The sequence below is a fragment of the Artemia sp. Qi Xiang Cuo genome, chromosome 21, assembly GCF_049724085.1.
Source record: "Artemia sp. Qi Xiang Cuo chromosome 21, ASM4972408v1, whole genome shotgun sequence".
NCBI lineage: Eukaryota > Metazoa > Arthropoda > Branchiopoda > Anostraca > Artemiidae > Artemia > Artemia sp. Qi Xiang Cuo.
The window spans coordinates 49,455,575-49,479,051 of NC_142814.1; the positions used below are offsets into that span (position 1 = coordinate 49,455,575).

Below are 23,477 nucleotides of genomic sequence, written 5' to 3' on the forward strand. Positions count from 1 at the left end.
TATATTTGGGGTAATTAGAGTTAATTTGACTAAGTATATTCGAATAATAACCCTGTTTCACTTTAAAATGATATAATCGGAGAGTGCCGAAAAAAATTATCCCCACAAATTTCCCAGCTATTAGCTAACAATTCCAAAATTTTTAACTATTCATAGGTAGGATTAAAGAGGAAGAAGAAGAATTCATAGGCAATATAAAAGACATTGAAGAAGGATTAAAAGCAAAAGATTTTGGGAAGGTAAACTAGTTTTAAATGGAACTTAAGAGGGATTTTAGAGGCCACATAAATCCGGTCAATTGGCCACATCTCAACATATATTTTTGAAGTCAAATTTCCAGCTCTCTTTTTCTCTCTCTCTCTATGTCGATTTTTCTTTCTTTTCTCCTTCCTCTTATCATTTCATAAATAAAATCTCCAAAAACCTTAGCCAAGATTGACCTGACTGAAGGCACACGGACAGTAACTCTGTGTTCCCTAAGCTCATTGTGTTTCGGGCCATTGTTCTGGCTCCTTGTACCTTAAGCCAGTATCTCCTAGTATCCAGAAATAGGTGAATTCGCCCATAAAAGCCACTAATTTGATGCCCAAATCCAGGCTAGCGATATTAATTACTAATATCAAGTTTCACTCAATGCTGTGAAATTCTTTAAAAAATAACAGCAATTACATTCTTACGGGAACATATAAACAATACAAAGATTTTGATAATTAAAGTGTTTGTTTATTTAAAAATCCTTCAGTTGAGGATTGTTTTTCTTAGAGACAACATCTTGATAGATACAAGCCAAAGTTTGTTTTTCACAGATTCAAACTATGAGTGATGGAAAACAGTTCTAGAGTTTTCCCGACACAGCAAGATAAAGAGTTAAAACAGCACATAAGAAAACGAAACGATTTCTATCTTCAGTTTATAAGAATTTGTCATTAGGTTATTTCTTTAGTAAGGAGCAGGGTGATCAAGAAGAGATTGTGCCCCTGTTGACTGTTTCAAGCCGTAACGCTCAGATACAGCTGATAACATGAAGAAAGGTTTTAAATTTCACCTTTTGTCTAGAACAGACACTAAAAAAAAATAATACCAAGAAAAACGCCGTATCCAGGGTGGTTTAAGTGTTTGACCCCCTCCTCCCCCATAATTTGGCCTAACTTGTAAAAGCATGTTTTGTCTGGATAGCCTACACTCTTGCCCAGAACAGTGAAAACGAGGTCAGACTGTTTGAAAATGTTTAGTACAAATTTGCGTAGCATATGAGTTATAGTAAGTACAATAGAGCGATATGGATTCAAAGTATTTTTTTTTATTGAATTATTATTATTCGTTTTTTTATGTCGTTTTGCCAGGACACTTCGTATTACAAAATTTGTCGCAGAAACTTCAAAAGGGGCTCATACAAATGAAAACTAAAAAGTTTTCTTCTAGGGTTCAAACTGGGCAACCCCCCTCCCCCACGGATACGGCCTTGGAGGCCAGCTACTCAATCTTTGCTATTTAATTTTTGTCTGAATCTTCAACGTTGCTATTCGTAGATTTATGGGTTAATGTACATTTGTAGGTTGATGGGTATACAAAAACCATTTATTAGGCTATCTCAGGCTTTATCCTGCTTAGAATATTTTAGAAAACCATAAATTTTAGAAAATTTTAGTAAACCAAAAAACCTACTTAAAATTTTTTAGAAACCATAAATAATATTTAAGTCAAAGAAGAATATCTTAAGACAAACCTCTTTTATTCAACAAATTGTATATTTAGAAAGGCGTAGATCCTGCTGTCCTAAGGAAGAAAGTTGTACTTGATATCTTGTCCCATCTCTTTGGTAGGGGCAAATATAGCCAAGTCCTTCAATTTAGGGTGTATTTTCCCCCTAAATTTTTAAAAATTATATTTTTTCTCCCTGTATTTTCGTGAATTGACGCCCCTGCATGTGACCGAAACTTCAGTTATATATATATATATATATATATATATATATATATATATATATATATATATATATATATATATATATATATATATATATATATATATATATATATATATATATATATATATATATATATATATATATATATATATATATATATATATATATATATATATATAAATATATATTTAAATATATATTTAAATATATATATATATATCTTCTTTATATATTCCATTCTAAGAGTCAAAGGTTTATTGAGATTCTTAAGAATTCCTCTTACCCTTTTAGCTGCCCTCTATCAGTCTATAATTTTTGAGATGACTATTCTGTTTAATGGTCAAATATTTGTTTAATGTTCAATGCAAGCTGCGTTCTTCTGTTCAATATGGCAATTTTATCGGCTAATTAGGTGCAAAATCTTATCTAGTAATAATATAAGTCTTTAACAGTAACGAGTCTTCTATAGCAATAATTTTGAAACCATTGGGTAGCTGCACTGAAACCTTTAGTGGATGGTTATTAAATGCAGGCTGGGTTCTTTTGTTAAATTGGGCTAATTAAGTGGGCTACCTTATGGGCTAATTAAGTGAAAAGTCGTATAAGGCAGGTTTGGCGTGCTGACTTTGACTTTGCAAAAGAAATTACTGTTCAGACTGGTCCTATTTTATATTTTACCCCATTTTGGAATATTTTTAAAAAATCTGATAGGTGAGGTTTGCGAAAGTGTTATTTTAAGCATGCGAAGTTTTTGCTTCACGTCCCTCGGTTAACCGAACGGTTAACATCGTTAACCGTTTCCGTGTGTTCGAGCCACTTCAGGTCGGGGATGAAGGGTGTTAGAAACTGAGTAACCGGCTGAGTAACCATGAGTAACTGATTAACCATGGGTGAGTAAACTCACCCATGGAAGGGTGCTCTATTTTAGTTGTAGTATTATTGGTAGTTTGTGTATATCTTGATGTCGTGTTTGTTTTGTTTTTTCTTGTCCGTTGTTGCTTCATACTAAAACGAAATTGTTTCATTTCAAATCATAGGCAGCGCAGAGTGTGAAACATACTAAAGACTCATCAAGAGTACATAATTCGTTGAGATTCGTCTTTCGCAGATGATAAACTACCTTCTATAAAATCATAAATTACATCATTCAGATAATGCACGACAGGCATTGGAGTTGACGATCCTATTGTTTTTTGTTTTTTATTATTGTTGTTGTTGTTTTTTATTGTTGTTGTTTTTTTGTTTAATCATCTTTTTGTGGAGACGAGGGTCTTAAGCCATTTCCAATAACATTAAATAAGTAAATAAATTGTATTCTGGTTAAAAAAAAATAGCTTCTCAATAAAAACCACAAGCTGAGTGAGTCAGAACATCAATATTGTCTCATATTCACCCTGGAGTTGAATATATTACTTTTGACCATCGTAATTTAGTTACTAGTAAAGTGCAATAAGCAAGAATGTAGAAAATGGTTTTAGTGGGAGGGAAAAGCTATATAATTCGTAGAATCAGGTTAATTATGCAAAAGTTTAGGGTAAAATGAGAAAATTTACAACAGTAACGTAAAATTTAGTTGGAAGTGCCAATAACTAAAAAACAATCCTACTGCAAAGGTGACACAAAATTATGCTTGTGCTTAAAATTCATTGCTAGATTTTTTTTTCATTGGAAAATTAAGTTTCTGAAGCACTATGAATACATGTCAAACCATTGAATAAAAAAAAAAACATAAAAAAATAGAAATTCTTTCTCTATCTTCTTCCCGATTGTAATGAAAATAAATTACATGCGAAGACATTAAAGTGGAGCTCAGGCCTCTTTAAAAGACTTTACAATAGATAAGACAAAACCTCAGGGAGGTATTTTTTCCGCCCGCTCTCCCATAAAATAAATTATTTGCCTTTATACGTCTCTTTCACTTCTGACATCGTCCATACATTTCGCCCTTTTTTTTACTTTTTTAAAGTTTTTTTTAGATGCCCCCCCTCTCTGTGAAATAAATTGAGTATATATAAATATGCTTACAAAATCGATAATTATTTTTATAAAAAGTGAAACTTCTAAATAGATATTCATTTACAGTGAGGGTTCTGCATTAATGGTTCACTCTTTACTCCTTGTTTCTTTCGTTCTTAATTCGAAATCAAGTCTAATTTTATTTAGTTGCAAAGATCAGACCAAGAAATAAGTTAAAATTGCGAAGCAACAAAATCAGTAATAAATATAGCAAAACTACAAAAAGTGCTTTTAAATGCAAAATAAGACGAAATTGCATTCCAAAATTAAAAGAGAATACTTATTCTTCACAATTACATACTCTCTGAGGGGTAGGTTGCTAAAACGAAGAAAAATTTAAAATAAATATAATTCAAAAGTATATATTGTCGTATTTTAATCAAAAGAGTGCAACTGACATTTCCCGTAAATAGCCTACATAAGATTACTTTTGGTCAAATGACCTATATCTTATAATTCTAGATAACTAAAAAAAAGCTAAATATATTTCTTAAACTTTTATTTTTAAGCTATTTTTATGGCGTGGGAATACTTCGTAAAATATGTTCTCGTTCTTATAAAGAAGTAAAATTTTGTCAGTTTTGGTCTTAAGAAAAAATTGGACGCAAATTTGTCATTAAAAGACAATAGTAGCAAAGAATTTCAAAACTGGAAACTAAAAAAAAAGAATAAATTACTTACCGGAACGTCCAGCAGATATCAAAACCCATTATGCATAACCAGGTGAAAGCCGACAAGAAGGAAAATAGCATCAAGTAGGCTGAAAAATAAGAAGATCAAACTGACTTTATGTGTTTTATATACAGCCTTTTCTTATATTAAATAAAAAAAACAAGCTTTTTAAACTGAAAGTAAGGAGCGACATTAAAACTTAAAACGAGTTAAGTTAGACTCTTTTTCACAAGTCTGTGTTTTAAAACAATAAAAATGTTAGCGTAAAGAGCGAGGCGCTGAGGAGGGGACAACCCTTTGCATATACGGAATAATTTCTGTTCGTTTTAAGTTCTACTGTTACTCCTTAGTTTCAGGTAAAAAAACTTGTTTTTTTTATTTAATTTCTGAATGTTTTTGAATTAATGCAGCTTTGATTTTGGCTCACCGTACATGAATAATTAGAATGGCATTTGCATATCAATTTTATGGCTTTCTCGAAATTTTGTTCTGGCGTAACTTACGAATTAACTTTCGTAACAAACTTCTATATTTGTATGTTTTTATTACGTATATTAGGGAGTTTACCCTTAGTCACTACCTAACTCTTTACGCTATAGTTTGAATTCTGTTTGAATCACAAACCCGTGAATCACAAAGACTTGTTGATTAGAGTAGATTGCTCTTTTGAAAGTACTGAAAAAAACTTTAGCGTAAAGGGCGAGGTGTTGACTAGGGGGAGAACCCCCTCATATACGTAATAATTTCAGTTTGTTTTAAGTTTTAATGTTGCTCCTTACTTTCAGAAATATCCCTTCCCCCAAGAAAAAATTCTCCATCGAAAGATCCTCCCCTGTAACCCTCTCCTCAGACCCCCCCCCAACCAACCAAAAAAAATCCCCACTGAAACGTCTGTATACTTTCCATTAACCAATACTATATGCAAACAATGGGCAAAGTTCATAACTTGTAGCCGTTCCCCCAGGAACTGTGGAGGATTATGTCATCCTCAAAGACATATTTATTAGATTTCCAACTATGCTGAATAAAATGATTATCTCAAAATTTTGATTGGGTGACTTAGGGAAACAATGAGCGTGGGAGGGGGCCAATTTGCCCTCCAATTTTTTTGGTCACTTAAACAGGGCACTAGAACTTTTAATTTTCGTTCAGATGAGCCCTCTAACGATATTCTAGGACTACGAGGGGTAATCGATACGATTACCCCTGGGGAAATAAAAAAAAAACATACAAACAAATAAACGCGCATCCGTGATCTTTCTTTTCGCAAAAAATACAAAACTCTACATTTTTGCAGATAGGTGCTTAAAACATCTATGGTAGAGTTCTCTGATACACTAAATCTGACGGTGCGATTTTCATTAAAGTTCTATGACTTTTAAGAGTCGTTTCCCCCTTTTTTCAAAAAAGGCAAATTTTCTCAGGTGCGTAATTTTTCATAAGTAAAACTTAACTTAATGAAACTTATATATTTAAAATCAGCCTAAAATTCTGATTCTATTGACGTATGTGTTGGTATCAAAATTCCTGTTTTTAGAGTTTTGGTTACTATTGAGCCGGGTCGCTCCTTACTTACAGTTCGTTATCACGACCTGTTTTGGACAAATTTGTGCCTTCAAGTAATTCATTAATGGTCGAGGTAAAAAATATACCAAAAACAACTTTTCTTAGATTTAGCTGTACCCAAGCAGTTGAACTAATGTATTGTAGACACTGGGAAACTCAGTGCCCTAAAGACAAAACTTCACTAAACTTCACTGCCCTAAAAACTTCACTGCCCTAAAGACACTGGGAAACTCAAAACCTATAAGTCATATAAAGTGTTCTGACAATACATTCTAAGAGCGCAAATTAGCCAAATTTATATTTCTCTTGCTCCAGAATTTTGCACAAACTGGGTCCATTAATAAATGGATTTAGTTAAATATTAAATAAAAAAACAAGTTTTTTAAACTGAAAGTAAGGAGCGACATTAAAACTTAAAACGAACAGAAATTATTCCGTATATGAAAGGGGCTGTCCCCTCCTCAACGCCTCGCTCTTCACGCTAAAGTTTGACTTTCTCACAACTTTATTTTTTAAAAGAATAAAAACTTTAGCGTAAAGAGCGAGGCCTTGAGGAGGTGACAGCCCCTTTCATGTACGGAATAATTTCTGTTTGTTTTAAGTGTTAATGTCGCTCCTCACTTTCAGTTAAAAAACCGTGTTTTTTTATTTAATTTCTGAACGTTTTTTAGTTAATGCAGCTTTTATTTTGGCTCTCCGGCATTGAATAAATAAACAAAATTTGCATAAAAAATTTACTTTTATTTTGCTAAATGGCTGTCTCTAAATTTGGTTCTGACGTAATTTAGAAATTAACTTACGTAACGAACTTCTATATTCGTATATTTTTCTTCTGGCAAAAAATACACAGTTGCAGATTTTTGCAGATATGAGCTTGAAATCTATGTTATAGGGTTTTCTGATACGCTGAATCTGACGGTGTGATTTTCATTAAAATTCTTTCACTTTTAGGGGATGTTTCCCCTCTTTAAAAAATCAGGTAAATTTTCTCAGGCTCGAAGCCTTTGATGAGTAATACTAAACTTAATAAAATTCATATATTTAGAATCAGAATTATAAGCCCACTCTTCTAATACATTTATTGACATCAACGTTCCGTTTTTAAAAGTTTCGCTTACTATTGAGCCTTATCGATTTTTGTTTTCATTGTTTTTTTTTGTTACGTATGAGTTATTAATTATGTTAGTGGGTTCTCCCCTCATTCAAAAACACTCTTTGCACTTTAGCATTAGAAAAAAAAAATTATTCACACAACCCTGAATCAAAAACTCCGTTTAATTAAAATAGATATATCTTTTGAAAGCACTAAAAAAAACTGTTGCGTAAAGAGCGAGGTATTGACTTGGGGGAGACCCCCCTCATATACGTAATAATTTATGTTCATTTTAAGTTCTAATGTTGCTTTTTACTTTCAGTTGAAAAAACTGTTTTTTTTTAATTTAATTTCTGATCGTTTTTTAAATAATGCTTGGAAATCTGGCGCCCCCTTCATAGAAATGTCCCTTGCCCCAAAGAAACATCCTCCCAGCCCCCCCACCAGAAAAAAATTGTTCCTGAAAATGTCTGTATACTTCCCAATAACCAATACAATATGTTAGCAATGGGCAAAGCTCATAACTTGCAGCCCTTCCCCTGGGAACTGTGGGGGATTAAGTCATCTTAAAATACATATTTATTAGATTTTAGACTATGCTGGACAAAATGGCCATCTCAAAATTTTAATTGGGTGACTTTGAGAAAAAAATGAGCGTGGGAGGGGGCCTAGTTGCCGTCCATTTTTTTTGGTCACTTAAAAAGGGCACTAGAACTTTTAATTTCCGTTCCAATGAGCCCTCTTACGATATTCTAGGACTACTAGGTCAATACGATTACCCCTGGGGAAAAAAAAAAAAACCAACAAATAAACACGCACCCGTGATCTTTCTTCTGGCAAAAAATACAAAATTCCACATTTTTGCAGATAAGAGCGTGAAACCTGTACAGTAGGGTTCTATGATACGCTAAATATGATGGTGTGAATTTCATTAAGCTTCAATAATTTTTAGGGGGTCTTTCCCCCTTTTTTAGAAAATCAGCCAAAATTTTCTCAGGCACGTAACTGTTGATGGGTAAAATTAAACTTGATGAAACATATATATGTAAAATCAGAATTACAATCTGATTCTTTTGATGTATCTATTGGTATCAAAATTACATTTTTTAGAGTTTCGGTTACCATTGATCCGGGCCGCTCCTTACTTACAGTTAGTTAACACGTACTGTTTGATCACATCTAGTGGGAGCCAGTTGCAATTTATTCAAACTATTGATTTGTTCAGTATTTATTCTATTTTTTTTTAGTTTAGTTTAGCTATTCAATAGTTTATTGTTTCAATTATTATTTTCATTTTTGAATTTGTTCAATAATTTGTTCGATTTAAATACTCAGATTGATCTATCTTTCTCAAATTCAGTCAAGCTAGTAATTAAAAGGTATCATTATCAATCCTTAACTTTATTAAATAAAAAAAGAAGTTTTTTTAACTGAAAGTAAGGAGCAACATTAAAACTCAAAACAAGCAGAAATTATTTCTTATATGAAAGGTTGCCCCCTCCTCAATACTTTGCTCTTTACTATAAATCTGTTAGCACTTTTAAAAGAGCTTCCTATTTTATTTAAACGGGCCTTTGTTTTTCAGTAGCCGGTCTTAAAAAATTGGGACAAAGAGTAAAATCTTTAGCGTTCAAATAATTTTGATCAGTAAAATTTTGGTCAAATATTTTTGGGAAAAATGGGCGTGGGAGAGGGGTCAGTTCCCCTCCAATTTTTTGTTCATTCAAAAAGGGCACTAGAACTTTTAATTTCCGTTTGAATGCACCCTTTCCCGATCTTATAGGACCATTATTTCAGTACAATCGCCCTAAAGGAACCAAAAAAAACGAAAAAAACATCCATCCGTGATCTGTCTTACGGCAAAAATAGCAAAACTCTATATTTTTGTATATAGGAGCTTGAAACGTCTACAGTGCAGTTTACTGATACGCTAAATCTGATGGTGTGATTTTCATTAAATTTACTTGAATTTTATGGGGTTTTTCTCCCCTATTTCAAAAATCAGTCAAATTTTCTCAGGCTCATAACTTTTGATGGGTAACACTAAACTTTATGATTTTTATATACTTGGAATAAGCAAAATAAGATAATTCTTTTGATGTATCTATTAATATCAAAATTCCATTTTTTAGACTCTCGGTTGCTATTGGCCCAAGTCGCTCCTTACTTACAGTTCGTTACTACGAACTGTTTGACATGAAAATACCCATACACACATGGTGAAAATATTCTGTCAGATCTAGTAAAAACTGGCAAACAAGACAAATTTCAAGATGAAGGGGATCTTAAATACTTACTTGCTTGAGCTCGGTCCATCCACACAAGACATATTGGGATTAGGCAGGGGGATGACCTGGCAGGGGGGGTGAACCAGTACATGATATTACAATTTATCTTGGGGTCTTCTGGGTAGCCGCACACTGCATTGGCAAACTAAGATTTATATCCAACTCTTTTGAAGCTGTTACTAGAGGTCATAGTGAATATTTAGTTTATTTTAGTGTTATTAGTAGATCTGGACGATACTTAAACTGTATCATGTATCGATAGACGACACAGGACTTCTAAAATACTTCAATACACAAATATCGAAACATGTAGATGATGGTGTAGATGGTGTAGCGAAAGATGATGTTAGTAGTCGTAGTCAACAAACATTACATACATCTTAGTATGAATATTAAGAAATTCTTTTTCCACTTTCATTGTTTTTTTTGTGACACTAATAACCTTAGCGAATGTTTGTTTTCTAGTTCTAAACACACAAAATTATTATACACCTTCTTTTGACAGTAGACGCCTACTATTTGGTTATAACCACTAATCAAACGGTTCGTGGTAACAAACTGTAAGTAAGGAGCGACCCGGCTCAATGGTAGCCGAAACTCTAAAAAACGGAATTTTGATACCACTAGATACATCAAAAGAATCAGATTTTAATTCTGATTTCAAATATATAAGTTTCATCAAGTTCAAACTTACCAATCAAAAGTTACGCGTCTGAGAAAATTTGGCTGATTTTTGAAAAAAGGGGGAAAGACCCCCTAAAAGTTATAGAGCCTTATGACAATCACACCATCATATTCAGCGTATCAGAGAACCCTACTGTAGAGGTTTCAAGCTCCTATCTACAAAAATGTGGAATTTTCTATTTTGTGCCAGAAGAAAGATCACGGATGCGTGTTTATTTGTTTTTTTGTTTTTTCTTTTCCCCAGGGGTAATCGTATTGACCCAGTGATCCTAGAATATTGCAGGAGGACTCATTGGAACGGAAATTAAAAGTTCTAGTGCCCTTTTTAAGTGATCTAAAAAATGTAGGGCAACTAGGCCCCTCCCACGCTCATTTTTTCCCAAAGTCACCCGATGAAAATTTTGAGATAGCCATTTTGTTTAGTATGGTCGAAAATGTGATAACTATGTCTTTTAGGATGGCTTAATCCCCCGAAGCCTCCGGGGGGAGGGCTGAAAGTTATGAACTTCACCTAATGTTAACATATAGCATTGGTTATTAGCAAGTATACAGACGTTTTCAGGGGGAATTTTTTCTGGGAGTGGGGGGTGGGGGTGGGTCACGGGTTATGTGGGAGGATCTTTCCATGAAGGAAGTTTTCAGGGGGGAGGGGACATTGCTATGAAAGGGGCGCCGGATTCCCCAGCATTATTTTTAAAAAAACCAGAAATTAAACAAAAAAAAACAAGTTTTTCAACTGAAAGTAAGGAGCAACATCAAAACTTAAAACGAACAGAAATTATTAGCTATTGATTGGGTTCACCCCCTAGTCAATACCTCGCTCTTTAAGCCAAACATTTTTTTTACTTTCACAAGAGCTATTTATTCTAATTAACGACCTTTGTGATTAAGAGGTAATTTTTAAAGAATTGGAACAAAATTCGAACTTTAGCTTAAAGAGTAAGGCATTAACTAGGGATAAATTGACCCCCTCATATACGTATTAAAAATATATGAATATAGAAGTTCGTTACGTAAGTTAATTCGTAAGTTACGTATATTTATTAATAATAAAAACGTTCGTAAATAAAATTCAACAATTTTCGAGAAAGCCATTTAACCAAATAAAATTAAAATTAATATGCAAATTTTGTTTTAATTATTCATGCATGGTGAGCCAAAATCAAAACCTGCATTAATTCAAAAACGTTAAAAAAAAATGAATAAAAAAACAAGTTTTTTTTAACTGAAAGTAAGTAACGACGTTAAAACTTAAAACGAACAGAAACTATTCCGTATATGAAAGGCGCTGTCCCCTCCTCAGCGCCTCTCTCTTTACGCCAAAGTTTAACTTTCTCACAAATCAATTTTTTTAAACTATAAAATTTTGATTTAATTGCAAATTTTGTTTTAATTAACTTTAACGAAAATCACACCATCAGATTCAGCTTATCAAAGAACACTATTAAAATAGTTTCAAATCCTATCTGCAAAAATCTGGAATTCTGCATTTTTAATTAACTTTAACGAAAATTACACCATCACATTCAGCTTATCAGAGAACCCTATTAAAGAAGTTTCACGCTCCTATCTGCAAAAATGTGGAAATTTGCATATTTTGCTCGAAGAAAGATCACGATGCGTGTTTTTTTTTCAGGCGTGATCGTTCCGACCCAGCGGTCATAGAATATTGTGAGAGGGCTCATTCGAACGGAAATTAAAAGTTCTAGTGCCCTTTTTAAGTGACCAAAAAACTGGAGGGCAGCTAGACCCCCTCCTACACTCATTTTTTTTTGCCAAAAGTAACTTGATTTTGAGATAGCCATTTGGTTCAGCCTACTCGAGAAATGTAAAAAGTATGTCTCCAAGGATGACTTTACCCCCCACAGTCCCAAGTGGAAGGGCTGCAAGTTTCAAACTTGGCCCATTGTTTACATATAGTATAGGTTATTGCGAAGTATACAGACATTTTCCGGGGAATTTTTCTGGTGGGGGGGACTGGGGGAGGGGTTTTCCGTGGGAGGATCTTTCCATAGAGGAATTTTTCATGGGGAAGGGAATTTTCCATGAAAGGGGTGCCAGATTTCCCAGCATTATTTAAAAAACGAGCAGAAATTAAATTAAAAAAAACATGTCTTCTACTGAAAGTAAGAAAGAACATGAAACACTTTACTAACAGAAATTATTACATATATTAGGGGTTCGCCCTGTCGTCAATACCTCGCTCTTTACGCTAAAGTTTTTCTTAGTACTTTCAAATGAGCTATTTATTCTAATTAACCGGCCTTTGTGAGTTTAGCGTAAACAGACCAGGGGGCGAACCCCCTCATATACGTATATCAAACCGAACAGAAATTATTCCGTATATGAAGGGTTGCCTCCTCTTCAATACCTTGCTGTTTATGTTATATTTCGTAATAATAATTTATTACGAATATACGAATATAGAAGTTCGTTACGTAAGTTAATTTGTAAATTACGTCAGAACCAAATTTAGAGACAGCCATTTAGCAAAAGAAAAGTAAAAATTTTTATGCAAATTTTGTTTATTTATTCAATGACGGTGAGCCAAAATAAAAGCTGCATCAACTGAAAAACGATCAGAAATTAAATTAAAAAAACAAGTTTTTCAAACTGAAAGTAAGGAGCGACATTAAAACTTAAAACGAACAGAAATTATTCCGTATATGAAAGGAGCTGTCCCCTCCTCAACGCCTCGCTCTTTACGCTAAAGTTTTACTTTCTCACAATTCTTATTTTTTTAAACAATAAAAAACATTAGCGTAAAGAGCGAGGCGTTGAGGAGGGGACAGTCCCTTTCATATACGGAATAATTTCTGTTCGTTTTAAGTTTTAATGTCGCTCCTTACTTTCAGTTTAAAAAACTTGTTTTTTTTATTTAACAATTTAAAAAGTTTTTCCGCAAAACAAGTTTTTCAAAGAAACGTAAAGAGCTCCATTAACCAAAAATACGCAGAAATAAAGTCAACCAATCTTCCAAGCGTAAAACTACCATGAATCAATTTCAATACATTTTCAATATTTCCCAATTTTTTTGCTTTAATACCCTTAGTTTTAATATCAATAATAGTAGCACCAGCAGTAATAGTAGTACCCTTAGCTTTATTGGTAGTAGTAGCATTATGAGTAGAAGCAGTAGCATTAGGATGTAAACAGTTTCTTTTGGTAAATTCAACCTCCCCCATAACAAGCCCTGTTAGTTTCAACTTGATAAACCAAACTGTTCCTAAGATATTGCTGTTAAACCCTTCTGACAACCTGAATACAGACGGCATGTTATGATTCAGTTCACCATCACCCCTCAAATTTCTTTGAAATTTTCACCTTCATACAATTAGACACAGTTGTAATACACTTTAGTGTTGTAATACACTAGTTGTAATACAATTACAACTAGTAATACAATAATAATAAGTAATACTATGTAATACAACACACACACTTATTGTTAAAAAACAATAAGTAATACTATTTAATACAATAGACACAGTTGTAATACAATTAGTCACAGTAGTAGTATTGGTATTACTAGTTCTAGTATTAATCGTAATAGTGGTAAATGTGGTAATACTAGTAATAGTATTAGTATAAACGTATTAACTTTTAGTTAGTTGAACATTCTCTCTCATTAAGTTATGAAAGTCTCAACGTAATGCAACAAGACGTTGCTATGACATTGCTGACATGTCCTTTTGATAACCTGTATGTTCATATACCTCTTAGAATTTTTATCTCAATGCTCTTAGCCTTGCAAGAAGTTAAAATAGAAGCAGTAGTTTAAGTAGCAGTGAATAGTGCAATGATAGTAGTATTAGTAGTAGCGCGCACATGCTGTCTTTTGATCAGGTAATCATCCCCTTTAAGCATTTTCTGGAAGCTCGGACATAATACTCAAATCAATTCTTAAGATACGCTCCTTTGACAGTGGCATGTCATTGATTTTATCTTTTCATTTATTTCAGATTTCTCCTCAATGCTGTAAATGGAGTAGTGTGGTAATAATAATTACAATACTTGCAGCAGAAGTGGTTGTGGTAGTTGTGGTAGCAGTAGTAGTAGTGGTAGCTTGCAAATATTACCTTTTGATCATTTCCCTTATCATTTCCTGAAATTTTCAAATTAATATACTCAGTCATTCCGAAGTTACGCCTTTTTGACAATCCGTATACACATAGCGTGTTTTGATTTAGTTCAACACTCCCCCCTATGTTTTTCTGACAGGCTTACCTGAATGCCTTTCGTTTTTCTGGAAAGTAAAGTTCAATCCCCAAAGACATAATTACTGAATCTCTTAACAAATCTGAACAAAATAGTTCTCTTAAAATTTTGATGGTATTTTGGGGGGGGGGAATGATGGGCTTTTTTGGGGGGGGGAGGCTGATTGCTCCCAATTATTTTTTGACTCTTAAAAAGGACACAAGAACTTCCAAATTCCAATAAAATGAGCACCAACCGATCTGAAGCTTATATGACCACCTGGTCCATTCAAAACCTTATATGCTCCGGGGCTCTGGGGGCTGTGTCCACTTTAAAGGCACTGTTATGTACTCTTTAAACTATTGTTAACAAAATGGCTGTCTCACAGTTTCGATCGGATCCATTTGGAAAAAAGGATGTCAGGGAGGGGAGATGAGCCCACCATCAGTTTACTCTTAAAAGGGAACCAAGACTTTACATCTCCACTCAAAGGAGTTTCCTTTAAAATTCAAACGACCACCCTTCCATAAGAACCTTATATGTCCCCGGGGCACAACTTACAACCCTTGCTCTGAGGGCTGTGGGGGTTGTGTCATCTTCAAAGACATAATTACTGGACCTTCCACCTAGCAGAATAAAATGTCTATCTCCAAATTTGGATTGGATTTATTGGGGGAAATGATGGGCGTGGCAGAGGGAGGGCTGGTTGCCCTCCAGTCACTTTTTACTATTAAATAGAGCACTAGAACTTGTAATTTCTAATCAAATGAGCCCCTTTCGAAGCTTCTACATCTTCTTGTGTACGTAGTGCCCTGGTCTAAATTAAACACATTTTCCCCACATCGCTCTTTACATTGGCAGCTATATTTCGCTGCCTATGATAAATCACTAGGTATTAAAAATATCAGTGCCTTTGAAAGTATTGGAAATCCAATACGATACCTTAAACGAAAAATTAAGCAAGAAAAACGGGTTTTAATTTTTATAAAGCAATGAATACAATAAAATAAACACTTAATTAAACAAAAATACTCCAAATACTTTAGCCCAACGTCCGAAAGCCTTTCTCAATGGAAAAAAGAGAAAATGAAATAACAAATGTTCGTTTTAAAAAAAATTAACTTACATAAAAATAGGACATACTAAACACATAAAGAGAAAGAAAAAAAAAACAGAAAAAACAAAAGAAAAAATATAAATAAAGAGGAAACAAAACTCACATATTAAATAAACGCTTCCATTTACTGGCGTATAAACAAAACCGAATGTCTATAATGATTCAAACTCGCCTCCTGACTGTCTATAAATGGAAATCTATCAAAAAATGAAGAATATATTTATGCTTAAACCAATACAATATAGGTCAGCTAACCCCCGGCCCATAACCCCTAATTAAATCTCACAATTTCATTAACCAATTTTTGAACTATAAACTGAATGGAATCGTTAGCTTGTAAGCTTAGCTGCAGTTTGTTCACTTTTTTCAGCATTTAACCTATTCTAATCTTTGTTCGCCATGTCATCTTTCGTTTCAGAACTATTATTGAAATCAGTACTGGTTGAATATCTTACCTGCTTTTTATTCAAACTATTATAAATTGAATTGCTCCCATATTCCTCTTCATCTCTATTGATACTAATACTCCCAAAGATTATCTTTTTTATTTCTATAATTTCTCTGAAGCTTTGTAAAAGTCCTACAGACGTATCTACTATTTTTGTTTGATCAAGTAAAATACTGTGATGAGGAAAATTATAAACATGTTCTGCAACAGCTGACTCAAAGGTTTCCGGTGTTTTATTTTGTTTTAGAGAGCAATCTATGGCATTCTTGTGTTCTTGTAGCCTATTTTCTAAAACCTGTTGTGTTCTTCCCACATAAAATTTACCACAAGAGCATGAAATTTTGTATACTTCCTTTTCCATATTTCTCGGTACCTTGTCTTTCCCCTTATTTAACAAAGATCTTATAGTTTGTCCTGATTCAAATGCTGTTTTTATATTATGTTTTTTTTAATTCTGTTTTTAATTTGTGTGACAATATTGGGATAAAAGGCGAAGTTATGTAATTTGTTTCTTGATTTGACTCATCTTCTAATATTTCTGGTTCCATTAACTTTTTTTTCCTTTTTTCAATTATTTGAGAAATCATATTTTCTGGATAGCCATTACCTACTGGAATATCCTTAATAAAAATTAGTTAATTGCTTATGTATACTGGTGATGCTAATTGTAATACCCTATCAACTGAAGAAATAACCACACCCCTTTTTACCAGATAGGATGATTTGATGCGAAAGACAAGTAACGGTTGTTATTAGTCGGTTTACAGCAAATTGAAAACGCTAGTTCGTTATTATTTCTATGGATCAAAATATCTAGAAACGGTCACTTATTCTCTATTTCCTTTTCAATTGTAAAAATTAATTCTCCTCCCAAATTATTTAAATGTTCCAAAAAACCTTCAATTTGTGATTCCCCATAATCACAAATAACTAAAATATCATCCATACATCGGCCCCAAAATTTAGGTTTTAAAAATGTTTCTATAGCTATATTTTCTACATACTCTACATAAATATTTGCTAACAACGGACTTAAAAGCCCTCCCATTGCCAGTCCCCTAATTTGATGGTGAAAATTATCTCTAAACGTGAAATAATTAGTATACCTGCTAGTTATTTTAACTAGATTTAATGTAGTTTCCAGTTCGATTCCCGAAGATAATTCTTCTATCTCATTTTTATGTTCTTCAAATTTTTCGGATAAAATACTAAACGATTTATCAAAAAGATTATACGTATACATTGATTTTATATCAAAACTAAACATTCTAGATTCGTCTGATATTTCTACACTTCTAAGTTTATCTTTTAAGAATTCCGAGTTTAAACCTTTATTATATCTCCAAGATTCATATATAAAACACTCCGAATTCTTAAAAGATAAACTTATAAGTATAAAACAGCATAAATCAGCATTATAATCAGCATTTATAAAATCAATCAGCCTTATAAAATAATCAATATATAATATAATCAGCTTTATAAAACAGCATTTAAATCAGAACAAACTATAAGCTCTTAGTTAAATAAGGGAAAAGACAAGGTACCGAGAAATATGCAAAAGGGAGTATACAAAATTCCATGCTCTTCTGGTAAATTTTATGTGGGAAGAACACAACAGATTTTAGAAAATAGGCTACAGCAACACAAGAATGCCATAGATTGCTCTCTAAAACAAAATAAAACACCGGAAACCTTTGAGTCAGCTGTTGCAGAACATGTTTATAATTTTCCCCATCACAGTATTTTATTTGATCAGACAAAAATAGTAGATACGTCTGTAGGACTTTTAAAAAGCTTCAGGGAAATTATAGAAATAAAAAATATAATATATGGAGGTATTAGTATCGACAGAGATGAAGGGTAATTTAGGATCAATTCATTTATAATAGTTTAATTAAAAAAACAGGTAAGATATTCAACCAATACTGATTTTAATAATAGTTCTGAAACGAGAGATGACCTTGCGAACAGAGGTCAGAATGGGTTAAATGCTGGGAAAAGTAAACGAACTGCAGCTAAGCTTGCAAGCCAACGAATCCGTTCAATTTATTATTCAAAATTGGTTAATGAACTTGTGAGATTTAATTAGGGGTTATGGGCCGGGGGTTAGCTGACCTTTATTGTTTTGGTTTAAGTATAAATATAATCTTCATTTTTTTATACATTTCCATTTATATATTGTGAGGAGGCGAGTTTGAATCATTATAGACATTCGATTTTGTTTATACGCCAGTAAATGGAAGTGTTTATTTAATATGTGAGTTTTGTTTCCTATTTATTTATATTTATCTTTTGTCTTTCTTTCGTTCTCTTTATGTGTTTAGTATGTTTTATGTTGATTTAGGTTAAGTTTTTTAAAAAGAACATATTTTTTTTCATTTTCTTTTTTTCTTCGTTGAGAAAGGCTCCCGGACGTGGGGCCGAAATATTCGGAGTATGTTTGTTTAATTAAGTGTTTATTTTATTTTATTCACTGCTTTATAAAAATTAAAACCCTTTTTTCCTGCTTAATTTTTCGTAAATGGAAAAGCAGTGTGGTCTAAGAAATTATTTACGATACCTGAAAGTTTTCATATTTCAGTTTTAACGTAAGAAAAGGCCCGGCCTAGTTGTTGGTTTAGTTTTAACAACATAAATGGGTTCAGTGTTAGCTAAATCTAGGCATTAGCTAAATTTCAGAGTTAGCAAGATCTCACTAGGAATAGGCATTTACTAGTCTTGAAGCACGATTTGACAGAAACCTAAAAGGCTTGCCAAACTCCGGTTTCAAACAGTTGGTTAAAGTAGAAAGAAAACATTTATACAGGAAAAAGATATTTTTCGATGAAGAGGGGGGGGGGGTTAGGGTCCTAACCTCAGAAACCTAAGGTTACACAATTATATGTTTTAAGTTTCCTTCCGTGCACGGGAAGTTGCGAGGAAGGTAAGTTGAGCCAAGGATAGACCCTTAGGCACAGGTAGCTTGAAAATAAATAAATTCATCAAACCCCCCTCCCCACAAAAAAAAGAATATACTTATCATTGGTTTGTACGTTTATCTTTTATTTTGCGTTCCTTTTTTTGCATTTTTATTGACACTTGTACTTCCAATTATCTGCAAGATCTTAAAAAAAAATCGCATTAGGCTTCTTATGACATTCATGATTTTATTGTCAAATATCCAAATTTAATTTTGATTTTTTCGTTATTTAACATTTTTAAAACTTGTTTTCAGTACTTTTGTTCTTTTTCTACCTTTAACTAGAAGGCGCATGAATCGGAATGTAGAAAACGTTTCGACAGCAAATTAAAGCACATCGAAAGCGTAGAAAGTGAATGAGAAGCGTAGGAATCTAGAAAGCGTGTGAATCGTCTGCTACTTTGTTTTTAGTAAATAAATTTAACCTATCTAAAGAAATCTAACAAGAATAAAATTTTCTAATCATCCAATTTTGAAAATTGCATCAAAGGTACGCAACAATCATACAAATCATAAATCATTTTTAAGGAAATTAGTCAATTAGTACCCTTTGAAAACTGAGCAACCTTTGATCAGAATTTCAAATGATTGGAATCTGTGACCAGGGCCCCAAAGCCTGAAAAATTCTAAAATATTATATTTGTGTGTGGAGTGTCTTTTTTTGTTCGTTATATCTATGAGTTGAACCCTCCATATGAAGATGGGGTGATGTTTTATTGTACAAACTGGAATGTACAAGTCGATTCAATAAACATGCATTCAAGTATAAAAAGTAGTTTACTTTTGTATATACTTTACATAATAAAGTAAAAAAAAAACATGCTTTATATCTTGTCACAGATTTCAAAGCTTAGAGTTGGAATCCCAGATTTTTGGTGGAAATCTCTAAGAAAAATCGATCACTTTTTGTGACAGACTTGCCTTTTTGAAACCATTTAGTATCGTTAGAAATCAATTGCCTCACAAGTCAGCAAAAAGGTCAATCGCAACTCCTTCATACCCAGGCTGCCATGCATTAAGCTTTGGAGGAAGTATTAAAGCAAGTATAAGCTTTTCTCTACCCATAAAAGATGTCCTAACATCTCTCAATCGAATAATCGTTATTCAAATGTACTTTTTTTAAACCTGATGTGCCATTCTATGGCCCAAAAAAGGAACTGATTAGATTAGAAAAATATTCTTTAGCACTATGCAAATTCAGCTTGAACTGGGAAAAATCACTTCTGAAAACTTTGCCTGTTAATAATTGTAACAGAGAGAAAATAACATATTACATATCTAAATAATATATACAACAACCTGGAGCTTATTTTATATAATGAACTCCATCTCCGTCTGTATAGCTGTCGATTTCCACCCGTTCATCAACAGAGAAGTCCTGAAGAAATCAGAAGAAATTTTAAAGGAACTGATACCCAGCTTTAAGAGAAAGTGGTGGTGAGAAAAAAAACTGGACTGGAGACACCAAAGACTATAATAACTAGAAGAACAAAACTATCTGTACTCACCAATAGCAAAACATGTGTCAATTAAGTCATGATTGTATCCAATTGGAGTTAAATTCATAATTCCAGCACATGTAAAATACACCCACATTGACCCAACATGGCACATAATTGTCTTCCCATGCAGTGTATGCAATTCAGGTAGAATTGCATATACTGTGAAGGTAAGCAGTAGGAAGATCCCAGATATTTGCATCAAAATTGGTAGGATCCATTGAGTGATTATAATTTTTGACGTAGTCTCTGACATAGATTGAGTGCATACCAAAGCGATACTCTGCAAAAATAGAAATGATGTGCGAGATAAAAACATATTTGACAATATTTGCCTTACATTAAAATAACGGAGAAAATTTCTTAATAACAATAAACGAAAATCCAGCTGATTTAATACTAAAAGTGTAAAGCATGAAACATACTTTTCACCATAATATTGTATGACTTGACTTCAACTAGACGCAATGTCAATGAAAAGGGGGAGGGGAGGGCTTTAACATAAAAAAAAAATCATACCCAGTTTTAAAAGCAATATTAAGCAAAACACAAACTATAACTAATAAAACTAATTGAAAACACTCTTTGTAAAATTTGAGGAGTGCGTTTTCCATCCAAATATCCAGATTTTGTACTTTAGAGAATCACGTATTATATATATATATATATATATATATATATATATATATATATATATATATATATATATATATATATATATATATATATATATATATATATATATAATAGATAAATAAAAGTAAATAGGGATAAAATCCAATAGAATGATATAGTACTCGATATTGTATATACAGTGACTATCGTAGTACTATATCATATATAGTATATTATATCATCATGCTATAGTATCCAGTTATATCGTATACATATATATATATATATATATATATATATATATATATATATATATATATATATATATATATATATATATATATATATATATATATATATATATATATATATATATATATATATATATATATATATATATATATATACTATTTTTTTAAGTAACATTAAGTGAATAAATGATAATTTAGATGGGGAAAATTTATTTAAGGTTTGACGTTTTTGCCTCTCAAGGTTAAACATAAAAATCCCCCCATGATTTTAATTTTTTTGGTCTATCTAGTCTTGTGTGCAAAGTGAATGGTATTCAACTGTACACTCTATCATTTGAAAAAAAATCCTATAGAACTCTGTACGAGTTGACTACGCAATCCCTAGATCATGACTCTCAACTATTTGAAAATGGAATAAACGATTCAATATTTTCAAAAAATCATGTGGTAACTCTTTTGGACTTGTCAGGCATGCAAGATATGACCATAGTATGAACAGGGAATGTACGTTTAGAGTGTACATTTGCCAATGCTCTGACTGAGAGTATCACGCTAATATCACTGAGTCAATTTGAAACCTATTGGGAAATCACGCCCGACGGCAGCGTTCTACTAGACCTAGCACCTTGAACACAAACCAAATAATCAACGTATTTAGTATGGATCCATAAATGCCCCAGTACAAGTCCTATTGCATACCCTCGGACTTCATTGAAAAAATTCCAAGTGTCAACAACACCCTAATCAGTGTTAATAGCAGTCCATCGACTTTGAAGACCGGTCATTGGCTAAGCATCTTTCAAACAGCGAAGAATATTGAATTTTTTGATCCTCTTGGCCTATCGTATAAATTCTAAGCTCCATACATCAGCAACTTTATTGAAAGCAGAGGGAAAACCATTATTCAAAATCAACGAAGAGTACAGGATTTAACGACTAAGACATGCGGCTTTCATGCACTACTCTTTTTCATGTTCAGATGTCGTGGCTACACCTACAAGCAGTTTCTCAACATCTACGTTGACTTACCTCGATTGAACGACTTTCTAGTGGAGAATACTACTTTAGTGTATTTAATATTGATTTTAGTGCCCTGAGAATAAAATGTTCTAAAGATGTATGTGAAATTGTTTATTAATAAAAAAAATTATATACATGATAAAACGACTTTTCTACTCTTTAGATTTCATCCACTACTACTACGTATTTGTCGACAACAACTAGTGGAAGTAGATTATCTGAATTCCCCGTGTACTGATCGTGATGTAGTGCAATATCAGGGTCACATTTTCTACAGTAGAGTGCGACTTCACTCTTTTCATATCTCTTTGTATAGTCAATGATACTATTCGCATTCATTCAATAGAATTCACATGTTTCAATTTGCCTATTTGAAGCAATTTCACAAACAGTGTCCTCAAGTGTCGAATCACAGTCCGTCACAGCCAAATAAAAATCAGTGGGATGTTAATCATAACACCCAATGTTATCACAATGATGGTGTGGAAACCATATTTTTTTCTTGTTCGAACAGTTGAATTGTTGACCCGCTTGCTCCTACCAGAAAACTCAAAAACCACGACGATACCAATCTCGTACCAGTAAACTAAAATCACGGTTAGGATTCTTTCCAATCATACCGGGATATGTATTCTCCCACTGATTACATTTATCATAATGACAACTGGAGCATAAGTGACCTCTAGGATGAGAGTCACACACCTCTTCAAGACAGGAATTACAACCTTTAATTTGTACAGCATATCCTCTATGTAATTTACACGGGTTGCATAATCTACACTTTTCATCATACTCATCAATCATTGTGCAATTCTCACAGGATGACCAGCTGCCCAGTGAGTATATACATAACGGACATGTATGGAACATTTTGTCATGTGTTGACACTCTCACTACCACAATGAAACTGAGCTAGCAACAAAAAAAAATTGTCTGAGAGAGAGAGGAGTAAATCATCCTTGAGCACAATCTTTCTTATGAAAAAAAGTCCTACATTTCTAAAAAATAATGTTTAAAAGAATATACACAAGATAATTTTGTCGTGTCTTTATAAATATATCAATAAATTTTGTAAATGAATTTTTACCACTATGTAGAATATTCATACAATATTATAATGAT

General features: G+C 32.8%; 1 protein-coding gene across 10 annotated transcripts in view; it reads right to left on the reverse strand.

Annotated features, from left to right (window-relative positions):
• The window catches only part of LOC148939665 (G protein-coupled receptor Mth-like), a 254,938-nt gene that overhangs the window by 43,179 nt on the left and 188,282 nt on the right, over positions 1-23,477 (reverse strand). For 9 of the 10 annotated variants that reach the window (XM_089107140.1, XM_089107137.1, XM_089107144.1 and 6 more), the window contains exons 5-6: positions 20,479-20,752; positions 4,625-4,703 (exon numbers count right to left, since the gene is read on the reverse strand). In XM_089107140.1, coding sequence (XP_088963266.1) covers positions 4,625-4,703; positions 20,479-20,752 — 353 coding nt within the window. Of the gene's footprint in view, positions 1-4,244; positions 4,263-4,624; positions 4,704-20,478; positions 20,753-23,477 lie in introns of all 10 variants that reach the window. The other variant, XM_089107143.1, reaches the window with a different exon arrangement.